The 13,834-nt window shown below is 45.8% G+C and overlaps 2 protein-coding genes across 4 annotated transcripts; both read left to right on the top strand.

Moving 5' to 3' along the window:
• The first annotated feature begins 207 nt into the window (after positions 1-207).
• LOC120649257 (hsp70-binding protein 1-like) lies at positions 208-3,165 on the top strand. Its single transcript, XM_039926011.1, has 6 exons — positions 208-558; positions 1,019-1,161; positions 1,337-1,387; positions 1,484-1,705; positions 1,820-1,922; positions 2,423-3,165. The coding sequence occupies exons 1-6, from the start codon at positions 470-472 to the stop codon at positions 2,955-2,957; spliced, it is 1,143 nt and encodes a 380-aa protein (XP_039781945.1). The 5' UTR covers positions 208-469; the 3' UTR covers positions 2,958-3,165.
• A 210-nt stretch (positions 3,166-3,375) lies between these two features.
• Positions 3,376-13,214, top strand: LOC120649258 (dnaJ homolog subfamily B member 9-like). 3 transcript variants are annotated; one of them, XM_039926014.1, is made up of 5 exons: positions 3,376-3,766; positions 3,889-3,906; positions 12,067-12,211; positions 12,472-12,566; positions 12,693-13,214. In XM_039926014.1, the coding sequence occupies exons 1-5, from the start codon at positions 3,446-3,448 to the stop codon at positions 12,906-12,908; spliced, it is 795 nt and encodes a 264-aa protein (XP_039781948.1). In that variant the 5' UTR covers positions 3,376-3,445; the 3' UTR covers positions 12,909-13,214. The 3 variants fall into 3 exon arrangements, with proteins under 3 accessions (XP_039781948.1, XP_039781946.1, XP_039781947.1); XM_039926012.1 differs by lacking the exons at positions 12,067-12,211; positions 12,472-12,566; positions 12,693-13,214 and adding exons at positions 4,313-4,407; positions 4,533-5,061 and having other exon boundaries at positions 3,384-3,766; positions 3,889-4,090; XM_039926013.1 differs by lacking the exons at positions 12,067-12,211; positions 12,472-12,566; positions 12,693-13,214 and adding exons at positions 4,313-4,407; positions 4,533-5,061 and having other exon boundaries at positions 3,385-3,766; positions 3,889-4,051.
• Positions 13,215-13,834: the final 620 nt, after the last annotated feature.

Below are 13,834 nucleotides of genomic sequence, written 5' to 3'. Positions count from 1 at the left end.
GCGACATGCACCCATTTTTGAAAATTTTCTTATTCGACATATATTTTGGAAATTTTGTTTTTTTAATATAAAAATGAAAAAAAGGCAAATGGGCCAGCCAAAGCTTTGCTTTTGTTGAGAGAAGCCCAGACACCAAATAATGGGCCGCGGATAACCAAACCCGCAAGCGTAGCTAGGCGGCCCAAGAACGTTCAGGAGGAGTCGAGGAGGAGACGACCAGCCGCGTCCGCACACCCGCAGGTTCGGGAGTACTCCGGAATCTGCCGCGCCGCCGCCGCATCTACCCGACGCCACGACTGTCGACGGGGAGCCGGGCCGGGTCTCCAATTCTCCACCGCCGCTTCGCCACCCCATAAAAGCAGAGCAAGAGCCAGCTTGCGGAGAGAACCCTACCGATCTCGCTTGAAGCCATCGCCTTTGCCGTTCGTCCCTCATCGTGCGCAGCAGCATCAGCAGCAGCGGAACGGAGATGGCCAAGGACGGGGGCCCCGACTGGAACGGCCTGCTCAAGTGGAGCCTCGCCCACGGCGACGGCACCAACCCGCCGCGAGCTCTCAGGTCTGCTCCTCGCGTCTGCAGATCCTATGCTTCTTCCTCCTTTTTGCGCTTGTCCTCGTCCTGTGCCAAAACCCTAACGAATGCTTATTGTTCATGTGCATAACTTTTGATTGTCTTGCTCTGCAATATTGCTCGCTCCGTCCCGTTGTATTTGTTCTGTTGCGACAGATCCTTAGTGTTCAAACATATGCTCAGTTTTTACTATCCGGCTGTGTGTTTAAACTCAAATAAGAGACACGTGACTTATTTTCTTCTCCTGATTCGTGTGGCTGGTAGCTTTAATTTCTGTGTCGAAATTATCGCACCTAATCTAAGAGAAGTGTGAATCATGGTTTGTACTATACTAGTGTAATAATCAAATGCTTGATCGGGTTTTAATGCATATCACTAGAGAAAAAACAAACCCAACATGGGATTCAATGTTCGTGTTGTTTATACTTTTATTGGTTCCATTCTGCAGCGAGGAAGACAGAAAATGGTTCATGGAGGCCATGCAAGCCAACACAATAGATGTTGTCCAGAGGATGAAGGAGATCACTCAGGTGATGAAAACCCCAGAAGATGTCTTGGAGTCTCAGGGTGTGACCCCAGAGAACATCGAAGGTATCGTTTGGAGCATGCCCATATTTCCTGAGTCGATTCATTCGTTGTACAGACAAGAGGGCCAATCTAGTGTTGTGAATTGACAATTATTTACCTTTATGTTTATATGTTCCGCAATTGGTAGCCGATTCAGGTAGATTATTATTGGAATAACAATTTACTTGCTATATTTCAGATATGTTGGATGAGCTACAAGAGCATGTGGAATCCATTGACATGGCAAATGGTAAGATTCATAGCTGAAATCAATGTCTTCCTTGTAAATGCCTTTTCTGCTTATCGTTCTGAAAGACTTTTAACACATATGCAATTATCCAAACAGATCTACATTCTATTGGTGGGTTGGATCCTCTACTTGGTTACTTGAAAAATTCGCATGCTGTCATCCGAGCAAAGGCAGCAGAAGTTGTGAGTACAATTGTGCAGAACAATCCCAAGAGTCAGCAACTTGTCATGGAATCCAATGGACTGCAGCCCCTCCTGACAAACTTCAAATCAGATCCGAGTACAAATGCACGAACGAAAGCTTTAGGAGCCATATCCTGTAAGGATTGTGTACTCTGTTTCAGTATAATCCTCAGCCAGATTTGTGCAGTTTATTGTGCACAGTATCCTCTCCTGCTCATGCTAACATACTTTATATATTTGTGTTTTGCAGCTCTAATTCGTCATAACCAGCCTGGAATATCTGCATTTCGCCTGGGAAATGGCTATGCTGGATTGAAGGATGCTCTTGGTTCCGATGATGCCAGACTTCAGAGGTATGTCAATGATAACTAGGAGAGCAGGACTAGCATTTTGTAGAACTTATTGACAATTTGGTTGATTTTGTGGCATATTCTTAAACAGTGTCTTAGAGACAATAAGATGAGATTTGGGTAAATGGAATGATCTGACAGGGCACTTCGCTACAAATATATTACTAGAATACATAGGCACCCTATGAACAGGCAGCTGCATACTACTAACAGAATCATATTTACCATATTGAGATACTTGTGCTCATGTCGTATTGAAATTTTCTTCTGATGGTAGTGTGCAATCATGAGAGTTTGGTGTACAAGAAATTCCCTAATGCTGAGTGTTGTTTCAGAACCATTTTATCTATTTTTCTGAACTTGGACCAATTTGTCATTGGTATTGCCATATGCACTGCTTGTGGATTTATTATTCGACTAATTTGTCATTGGTATTGCAATATCCACTGCTTGTGGATATTATTCAACTGCAATGTCGATGACATAGTTCTGCTGTATTGCAGGAAAGCTCTCAATCTCATACAATACCTGCTGCACAACAACAAGGCAGACAGGAGCGTAGCTACAGATCTTGGTCTTCCGAAGCTGATGATGCACCTCGCATCCAGTGACGATTCCTTAGTGCGTGAAGCTGCATTAAGCGGTCTCCTTGAGTTGGCGCAGGACAAGACATCTGGTAATGCTCTACCCGACCAAGACAAGCTGAAAGACATCCTCAAAAGCCGAATCGAAGGGATCAGCTTGATGGATGCCGACGATCTCCATGTTGCTCGTGAGGAGCGGCAGCTGGTGGACTCGCTCTGGAAGGAATGCTACAATGAGCCCTCGTCCCTCAGGGAGAAGGGTCTCGTGGTGCTCCCTGGAGAGGACGCTCCCCAACAACCCCCACCAGACGTGGTGGGGAAGATGTTTGAGCCGCCGCTTCGCGCATGGGCAGCTGCAAGACCTGCTCCGAAAGATGATTCTGATTCCGGCAGTGAGAAGAAGAATGCGCCGCCGTTGCTGCTTGGCCCTGGGCCGTCTTCCAACAATTCTTAGACTCGGTCGCGTTTGTGGAAGGCTGAAATAGCAGACCTGATGGAAGTCCTTAACTTCTTGCGTGTGCAAACTCCTGTGGTCGTATTCTGATGATGTCCTCTGCATTTTGTTTCGGAGTTTGCTTTGTGCAGAGGTTAATATACTTGTATTCTGTGATGCTATTGAGTTAATGCTAGTACTTATGAATTCTCTTTGCACGAAGGTTAAATTTCGATGCTACGGTGGCAGTGTTGTGGCTCCACGAGATGTTAGTCTGTGATTAAATATTAATTTTCAAATAACAACAAATTATGTTTATAGTATTCAGGCTTTTTCGCGAACTAAGCACAGCCTAAGAATAGCCGTCCGATCGTCACCGGGCCTCTGTGGCGCTTGATCTGGACGGCTGGTAATCCTGCCTGCTCCAGTCCGGTAGAAGGCTCGTCGCAAGCCATTCAAAAGGCAACCCAAATCAAGCTATCTCCTCTGCCTCCGGTCCCGGCGGCGCCATGGCGCTACAGCTACAGGACGCGGCGCGTCCGCCCCTACCACTCGCCCCCTCCCGCTGCCGTCTTGCTCCGCCGGCGCCTCCCCTCGTCCGCTTGGCTGCCTTCTCTTCAAGCTCGGGCCCCTCCGTGCGCCTCTCCTGTCGTGGCCCTGCGCCTCGCTGGCGGCGGGCGAGCGTGAGGGCGCGCGCTGGGGCCGGCGGCGGCGGTCGGAGGGAGTCACCGTACGAGGTGCTCGGCGTGTCGCCGTCGGCGGCGCCCAACGAGATCAAGCGCGCGTACCGGCGCCTCGCGCTCAAGTACCATCCGGACGTCAACAAGGAGGTGCGTGTGGCGAGTGGCGACCCGATCGCTGCTACCTGCTCGCGCTCTTATCTCCTTTGCGATTTCTGGTAGCGTAGTTGTGACTCTGCTCACCGCTGGCTTCGCGGATGTCGTCAATGCAGCCCAACGCTCAGGAAAAGTTTCTGCGGATCAAGCATGCTTACAACACGCTGATGAACTCGGAGAGCCGATCCAAATACGGGGGCGCCAGTTCAGATTCGTCTTGGTCCTCCAGCTCCAGGGAGAGCAAATCAACTGCTGCAGAAGAGCCGTTCTATGGATTTGGTACTGAATTCTCTCCCCTCTTCTTCTTTCATCAACAGCGTTCGTCCTTGGAAGTTTTGTGCTAGTCAGTAAATATGGTTAGGTTAAATGGTTGACCATTAATGTGAGCAGAATATGTCAAATGTAGCTCGAATATTCTACTGCAAATTTGAGACCATAGTGGTTCATATGTGGAGATATAAGGCTTTGTAGTGTAGTTCAACAAAATATTTTCCCACTACATTGGAAATTTGAGACCACAGTGGTTTGCGCCTTTTGCAGCGGAATTCCTTAAAGATCTGCAAACAGAATTTCAGAACTGGGAAGCTGGCTTAAATTCAGATCAGAAACCTAAAAGCCTTTGGGAAGAATTGTCTGTAAGTTCTCTTTATTTATCCATTCATTATTGTACCTGTTACTGTTGAGAAACAGCTACTAATTATAGCTTGTGGTTGTGGAGAATGTCATCATGTAAACCCGCTATCGCATTCTTGTCAATCAGGCAATTGGCGAGGAATTTGTAGAATTTCTGGAAAATGAACTGAAGATCGATGATTCCAGCTCTAGCAACAACATGGGAAACGATCCATACACGCAGTTTGGAGGGCAATCAAAAAATGCTAAGGATGAAAAGACATCAACAAATAGTTTTGATGATGGTGTTTCTGAAATAGAGGCTGCTCTTGAGAAGCTGAAGAAGGAACTTGGACTCGGCTAAACCACTGATGTGGCAACTAAAGCTGTTGTTGATGCTGCTACATACTACTGACTTCATGTTCATACAAAGTTGTTTCTTGTATGTAACAGTTGGTGATACTAATTAGTGATTGTGATCTAGTTGATAACTCATGAGCTCATACATTCAGCTTTCATGAATGTTTCTGATATCTAGAGCTGCAGCATTTTTCGGAAAGCACAACGATAAGATATTTGAGTGCCTTCAAAACTGTTGGTGAAAAGGTTCTGATTTTTGTATGTTGGGATAAAAAATAAAAGGTGCTGCACTGCATCACAACCTATAGTTCGTTTTATATGCTCTCAGCTTTTCAAGTGAAACACAATTTTGCTTAGACATGATCACATGAATCGTGGTCCTGGTTTTTCCAAGACTCAGGGTGGTCTCAGGCAATGCATACTTGTTCTCCCTACTGTATCTAAAGAATGCAAATTAAATCGAATATGCTGTATGCTAGTATCTCTGTCTATATTGCCCAGATGAAATGTGTTTTTTCTGTTAAGAGCTGTTGACAATTCGTGTTATTAATGGGATTCATTGTAAGCCTCTTCTGGAACTGAAAAAGAAAAAGGGGAAAGAAAAGACCCCAAAGATGTTCCCATCAGATGGAGTATAAACAAGCGATGATGCTAGTGAAACCCATTGGGGGCGGATCAAATCTTCATACCGTGTTTCTGCATTGCTGTCCATGACACTATAATACATAGACCCGTTCTGAAGATATGAAGCTTGACTGGGCTATTCTATTCAGAACTGTTCTATGTTAGTGTCATGCAAGTCTCCAAACCCTTCGGGGACGGATCAAAACAGATATGCAATTAACAGTGGCATCACATACACACGGTTCAGATTATTCAGACACACACAGTCATCCAGAGCAATAACGAGTGAAACAAAAAAGAAAAGAACAATCTACTTATCGATGCGGCTACATTATGGATCACACGGTACACTGAACAACTGCTGACAACGACTGAACACAAAACACACACCATGGCAGTTTCTTCAACGAACAGAAGAGAATGCAAACAAACAATTTTCACAAGTAACTGATCAAAACCGTAGTTCCTGTGTGTTAAGATTGTACAGCTATGCCTGAAAAACTTTCAGTACCTGCAATGAAAAAAATTACTGCAGTGTTTACTTCTGATAAAGTTGGACTTCACCAGGACCTATTCTTCCCAGTACAGAAGGTGCTAAATTAGGTGTGCTAAACTAAAATTTACAGGTAAACCTGATGAAGATTTTTTTCGCGACCGAGGTTAGTAAACCTGATGAAGATAAGCACGGAAAGGGAAATTATTAGCACCAAATCATCAGCCTATGTACTGAATACATGGGAGCTTAGAGGATTCTCTGATACATGGTGTGGCTGGATTAAACAAGTTGTATCTGGGGGCACCATTAGTGTCAAGGTGAATGACCAAACTGGTCCATACTTTGTCAGCCATAAAGGTGTACGTCAGGGTGATCCCCTTTCACCTATTCTATTCAACTTTGTGGCAGATTACTTAGCTAGAATGGTCAGACTCTCCCAAAGAAATGGGATGCTGACTGGGCTAGCTAATAATTTGATTCCACATGGAGTGGCTATTTTGCAATATGCTGATGATACTATTATCTGCTTGGAAGAGGACTATGAAAATGCTAGGAACATGAAAATACTTCTATACATTTATAAAATAATGACTGGTCTGAAGATAAACTTCTCATAAAATGAAGTAATTCTTATAAATGGGGACCACAACATGAATATGTTGTATGCTGAACTATTCAACTGTCAAATTGGGACTTTTCCCTTGAAATATCTGGGTGTACTTGTCAGTCCCAGCAGACTACATGTCAAAGATTGGGCCATGTTGGAAGAGAAAAATGAGAAGAAGCTTGCCGCCTGGAAAGGTAAAGCTCTATCAATAGCTGGCAGAACCACTTTGATTAACTCCAGCCTATCCAACTCCTCTATATATCATATGTCCATGTATCTCCTCCCCAAAACCACTTCTGATGGACTAGATAAGCAGAGGAGATCCTTCTTCTGGCAAGGAGGTGGGCAGAAGAAGAAATACCACCTAGTGAGGTGGGATGTTATAAACAAAAGCAAAAAAACAAGGAGGGTTGGGGGTTAAAAACATACAAAAAATGAACACCAGTCTATTATGCAAATGGTGGTGGAAATTGGAATATGAGGAAGGAATGTGGCTGAGCATAGTCAAGAAAAAATATTTGCAGAGGGAGACTGTTAGCTCTGTGAGGCACAAGATGGATGGTTCACCTGTATGGCTTGATTTATTGAAAATCAAGCATATATATCTAAGGGGGAGAACCTTTTCAGTCAAAAATGGGAGGAAAACCTCTCTGTGGACTGATACATGGATCTCAGACAAACCACTGTGTATTCTCTACCCAGTGCTATTTGACCTGTGTGTCAACAAGAATATCTCTGTCTTTAATTTCCTGACCATTAATGGACAAGTCCAGTTTAGCAGATGGCTACCTCCTCTTCTCTTTGAACAATGGATTGAGGTGGTTAATAACATATACAACCATGCTTTTGAGGACAGAGCTGACGTGCCTATTTGGAAGTGGAGCAAAAACTCAGTGTTCTCCACGAAATCGGTATATGATAGCCTGACTAGGGAAGATACTGGGAGACACTTTAATCACATATGGAAAGCCAGGGTGCCTTACAAAATTAAAATCTTCATGTGGTTAGTAGAGAACAATGTCATCCTCACCAAAGATAATCTTATAAGAAGACATTGGGTAGGGGACCCCATATGTCAATTCTGCACTACACATGAATCCATTGATCACTTATTCTTTCAGTGCCCGGTGGCTAAAACCACATGGAGAGTGATCAGTATATGCATTGGAGCCAATGATATCCCCAGAAACATACAATAATATAAAACTTGGATTAAAAAATGGCTACCAGGAGGTGGTCATGTGTATACCATGTAACACTTCAGGTGTTAATCACTGATAATTAGGATTAAGCACATCCATTAGTTACAAACCCATACAACCAAACTTCACAAAACCAAAGTTTTTGGTCTCAGCTCAGCCGGACCGGTCTGACCGGTCGGGGCAACCGGTCTGACTGGTTGAACTGGGTTCAACTGGTTGGGCCCACAATATTTAAATCACTCACTCTCTCTTCCTCGTCAGTTCACCCACCTCCCTCAGCTCCCTCACGCTCCCACCCCGAGCTCTCCCTCTCTCCAAGCCCAAATCCACCAATCCACCATTTCCACTTGATTCCAAGTCCAAGGAAGGATCAAATCGGCGTGGTGGATCACCCTTCCCATGATTTTCTCCCTGGGGTGGCCGGGATTCAAGTTCTTGTGCACAAAGGAGCTCACTCAAGGTATGACGCTTGTGTCGGCCGATCTCTTTTCCTAGGAGGTTTTAGGAGATTTTCTCTGGTAAAAAACGTCCAAATGTATCCCTGAACTAGTACCTAGAAGGGTTTTAGAATTTGTGGGCGATTTTTACCGCGCCAAGGATTCTAGGTTTTGATCTGGGCAGGACCGGTCTGACCGGTCGGAGGGACCGGTCTGACCGGTAGGGGTCCGGACAGTTCGGCCATTGGTTCGGATACTCCGGGTTTGTGGTGGTTTAGACATTCTGGGTTTAGGTCCGGATTCTCCGGACTTGGGAGTCCGGATACTCTGAGAATACGTCCAGATACTCCGGATTTTGGTCTCAAGTTGCACACAGGCCAGACCGGTCAGGTATACCGGTTTGACCGGTGTTAGCAGGGCTGAGAGGGTTAAATTAGGGTTAGTTGGTGCAATTAGTTAGAAATGGATTTGGTTATTGGTTACTTCTAATTTTTTTATAAATCATGCATGCATTTCTCATGTCATATGTATATGCATACGTGTAGCAGCCGCGGCGGAGGAGGTCGTATACGAGGTGGTTGCGGAGCCACAGGAGCCGCGGGGGCAAGCCTCGCAGCAGGAGGTTCGTGGGGAGTTGGCCCAAGGCCCAACTGACCCTAATGCTGAGCAGCAGACGCAAGGCAAGCCCCGGTGCACAACCTATTAATTTAAATTATGACACCTAAATATGTATCTATTACTTGTGCATTACGTCTAGGAATTGTTTGAAACCCTAGTTGTATGATCCTTAGGTTTCTTGGGCCTTATACTAGTATGGATAGGTCGTTAGCATTGCTATGCTTAATAAGGCTCGATAGAAGTCGAGTGATATTTCTGTCACTCGTGAGATATAGAGTGTCTTTACATTACATTATATGAGTTATTGTATTCAAGTTGGAATGTATGGGATGGGAGACCGGATGGGAGAAGGTGTAACCCCATCTGTGTTGATTAAGGACCATTACGTTGTCGGCTGTGCTGATTGGGGATTGAATTGTACTAGCCGCATGCCGGGAGTAGGAGGTAGTCGAAACCGATAAGCCGAGTACTGCTTTGCTTCGAAAGTACAGAACTTTTACCCACCCCTTAGGGCGAGTCGAGTGGCCGCGGAGAATTGGGATGCATATGTTTACTTTTGGTGGTCTCTCGTAGGGCTCGGCTGACTATATGCAGGTGGGGCGGTTCTGTAGTTCGAGACGGGGAGGGGAAATGTTGGTGCGTGGGGTCCGACGGGGCTTTTGCGTGCCGTGTTGGTTAGGTCCACCTTGCAAGGTTAAATCGAATCGATTCGCCGTGTCTCGCGGTTATGAGGGCCTTGATCTCTTGGTCACATCATAGAAAGGAAATGGAATAAGATTGGGATGAGATGCAATGAGGGCTGCTGTTATTTAATTAATGTACTGCTCACCTTGATTGTTGTAGTATTTTAAATCATAGATGATTAGTGGATCTATTGATATAAATAGAAGCTAAAATTTGGGAAGAGGGACTCACTTCTAGCGCTTTTCTGCAAAACCAACTACTAGCCAAAAAGCCTTGCATGTCTAGATATGTAGGCTAAGTTATACCCACTGGTCGGATAAGTCTTGCTGAGTATTAGTTGCTCAGGGTTTATTGCCACAAATTTTTTTTGTTACCGGACCCCTGGACGTTGATTTCTGCCCCTGCTGCGTCAAATTCATCCGCAGAGATGCAGAGGGGTGGGAAGTGATGGATAGAGACCCTTAGATTAGGGATTTGGCGGGTTGCACACTTGAGGGCAGGGTGTGCAGCCCTCAGTTTTGTTTCGACCGGTCTGACCGGTCAGTGGACCGGTCTGACCGGTGGTTGGTTAGGCCAGGTAGCACCGGTCTGACCGGTGAGACGTACCGGTCTGACCGGTGGTATTAGAACTGAACCAGTGAAGTAATGTAGTTGTATATTTTCTTTTCCATTTGAGCTTGGCTACGCTATGTAAAAATTGTAAATTATGTAATTTATGTAAATTACGTGAGCTTGTGTTTTGAACTAAATTTGTAAAACTCTATATTTTCAAGTAATTATTTTGTCGTGCTTGTACCATCTGCGCCCGCCTTCGCGTGGGACTTCCGGTGATGTTTCGATCGGGCCGTGGGTTGAGAAAGGATCGCCAAATTAAACCATTAAGCTAATGCGCCCGATGTGTTCAAATGACGCCATTACGCTTAATTTAGAGTTTTAATTTTGGCGGATCCGTTACATACCAGTGGCTGTGCAGCAGCCTGGTGGGCCATCTGGAAATGCAGAAATAGAGCCTGCTTTGACAGGAAAATGATCAAGAATCCTTTGGAAATCCTAATCCATGTCTGCTCTTTTCTGACCTATTGGACATGCTTATACAACTCGGAGATGCAGGGGAAGATCCTGGAGGGTGTCCAGACCTTTGCTGGCCTACGCCCACAAGATGATGGCAAGCCAGGCACCAGCGACGGCAACAGCCAGGATCTTGCCGCCCACTACAGAAGACGAGCAGGATGAGCAAGATGACGGCGAGCTGAATTGATGTAGGGGAGCGGTCTCCAACCGTCTGGGGACTGAAGTTATTTCGTTTTGCCCAGTTGTCTTAAATTCGGTAGTGTTAAACTTGGTCTATAAAACTATTTGGAGGGTGCTGCGACCTGGGAACCTTGGGTCACATCTTTGTAGCGTGATCTAGTCTGAATCAGACTAGGTTTCCCCCTCTTTTCCTTCTCCCTTTCCCTTTCTTCTTTTCCTCTCCCATTAACTCTGTGAACTGTGCGGAATTTCCGTTGGATGCAATGGAAATGGGGATGCCTCGCGTCGAAAAAAAAATCATCAGCCTATGTAAATCCATATTACCAACAGCAAACATTCAATCCCTGCAATAGCACCAATCAAAATTCCTGGTTTATTACTCATTAAACAGTATCTACACGACCTCATTAAGGACTAAATCCTGCTGCCGGCAGGCGCGGCTGGCTGGCTGAGCTCGATCGGACACTGGTTTCGCCTGCAATCGCGGTACACAAAGCGTTCAACCTGGACAATGGATTTTCGTCGTCGCCCCGGCGATGCCAGGCCATCGTTTTTCACACCCATCTTGAAAGTGTGCACGCACGCCCGGCAATGCAGGTGGCAGCAAATCTGCAACGGATGGAGTAGACCTGTACGCTTGGCATCGTAAAACTGGATACGACAGGCGCCTCCTGGAACTCTTCCCTGCAGCAGCAATGGCGGTGATAGCGGTGCCGCGGTGTCCGGTGGGCGAGAACGCGCCGGCGCGGCGAGGCCCTCGGCACCCCGTGTGCTGCGGCGGAAAATCCCAGCCGATTACGGTCGAACTGCATCGTTCGGACTTCGGAGGAGGAGGCGCTGCGTGCCGCGCGTCAGTACGACCGCATTCTCTCGCTCCCGGCACTCCTCAGCAGCCGGCGGACGGCGGCGGGAAGGACAGCGTCCGCGGGGACGGGAAACCAGGGGAGGACGGTGTTTCTTTTCCCGACTGGGTGGACGGTATTTCATTTACCGTCCACCCCATGGGGCCACATGCACCGTCGGATCGGTAACGTGCGGTAGGATCTGATCTGACCCCGCGGGAGGACGAGGCGGGCGGCAGCGTCGCGTGGGCCGGCGTGCGGCTACGTCAGCTCGGCTCAGTCCACTCCCGAGGCCCAGAAAATGAAGCCACTCATTTCTCGCAGGTTCTGTAGCTCCGAGCCTCCGACGTTGCGGCCAGCCCGCGCGCCGCGGCCGGCGGCGGCGGCGCGGTGCCGGCGGTGCGCTCGCCGTCCAAGCTGGTGTTGACCTGTGGGGAAGTCAACTAGTCAACACTTCTCTTGTTTTTCTACATCAAGTCGGAGTTTGCTACTCCACTCGTGCAAGTAATTCAACGATTCCCGGTGATGGCAGACGATCAGCTCCTGGCAAGGCCGCCGGAGTTTCTGCGGATCAAGCATGCTTACAACACTCTGATGAACTCAGAGAGCCGATCCAAATACGCGGGCACCAGTTCAGATTCGTCTTGGTCCTCCAGCTCCAGGGAGAGCAAATCAACTGCTGCAGAAGAGCCGTTCTATCGATTCGGTACTGAATTCTCTCCCCTCTTCTGCTTTCATCAACAGCGTTCATCCTTGGAAATTTTGTGCTAGTCAGTAAATATGGTTAGGTTAAATGGTTGACCATTAATGTGAGCAGAATACGTCAAATGTAGCTCGAATATTCTACTGCAAATTTGAGACCATAGTGGTTCATATGTGGAGATATAAGGCTTTGTAGTGTAGTTCAACAAAACATTTCCCCCCTACATTGGAAATTTGAGACCACAGTGGTTGCGCCTTTTGCAGCGGAATTCCTTAAAGATCCGCAAACAGAATTTCAGAACTGGGAAGCTGGCTTAAATTCAGATCAGAAACCTAAAAGCCTTTGGGAAGAATTGGCTGTAAGTTCTCTTTATTTAACCATTCATTATTGTAACTGTTACTGTTGAGAAACATCTACTAATTATAGCTTGTGGTTGTGGAGAATGTCATCATGTAAAACCCACTATTGTATTCTTGTCAATCAGGCAATTTGTGAGGAATTCGTAGAATTTCTGGAAAATGAATTGAAGATTGATGACTCCAGCCCAAGCAACAACACGGGAAACGATCCATACACGCAGTTTGGAGGGCAAGCAAAAAATGCTAAGGACGAAAGGACATCAACAAATAGTTTTGACGATGGTGTTTCTGAAATAGAGGCCGCTCTTGAGAAGCTGAAGAAGGAACTTGGACTCGGCTAAACCATTGATGTGGCAACAGGCAACTAAAGCTGTTGTTGATGTTGCTACGTGCTACGTGGCAACTTCGTGTTCATACAAAGTTGTTTCTTGTATGTAATTGTTGGTGATACTAATTAGTGATTGTGATCTAGTTGATAGGGCATAGGATCATACATTCAGCTTTCATAAATGTTTCTGATGGCAGCATTTTTTGGAAAGCACAACGATAAGATATTTGAGTGCCTTCAAAACTGTTGGGTAAAAAGGTTTTGATTTTTGTATGTTGGGATAAAAAATAGAAGGTATTGCACTGCATCACAACCTATAGTTCGTTTTGTATGCTCTCAGCTTTTCAAATGAAACACAATTTTGCTTAGACATGATCACATGAATTGTGGTCCTGGTTTTTCCAAGGCTCAGGGTGGTCTCATGCAATGCATGTTTGTTCTTCCTACTGCATCTAATGAATGCAAATTAAATCGAACATGCTGTATGCTAGTATCTCTCTCTATATTTCCCAGATGGAATGTGTTTCTTTCTTTTTTCTGTTATGAACTGTTAACAATTCGTGTTTTTCTTTGATGAAATTAACAATTCGTGTTTATTCATGGGATTCATTGTAAGCCTCGTCTCAAACCAAAAAAGAAAAAAGGAAAACGAAAAGAACCCAAAGATGTTCCAATCCAACGTAGTATAAACAAGCGACCATGCAAGTAGCCAAACTCTTTGGTGGCTGATCAAATCTTCATATTCATATCGCGCTTCTGCATTGCTGTCCATGACACTAGCATAGAGCAGTTCTGAAGTTATGAAGCTTGCCTGGCCTACTGCCCTACTCTATTGAGTTCGGGGAACCTGCAGCACAGAACAGGCTAACCTGGGCTATTCTCTCTATTCAGAATTGTTCTATGTTTTTTTTTTTTTTTGAAAAGCTAGAATTGTTCTAT

This window comes from Panicum virgatum, chromosome 9K, assembly GCF_016808335.1.
Source record: "Panicum virgatum strain AP13 chromosome 9K, P.virgatum_v5, whole genome shotgun sequence".
NCBI classification, from domain to species: domain Eukaryota; kingdom Viridiplantae; phylum Streptophyta; class Magnoliopsida; order Poales; family Poaceae; genus Panicum; species Panicum virgatum.
Note: the sequence above shows the minus strand (reverse complement) of the source record. Positions and strands in the feature narration are given on the sequence as shown.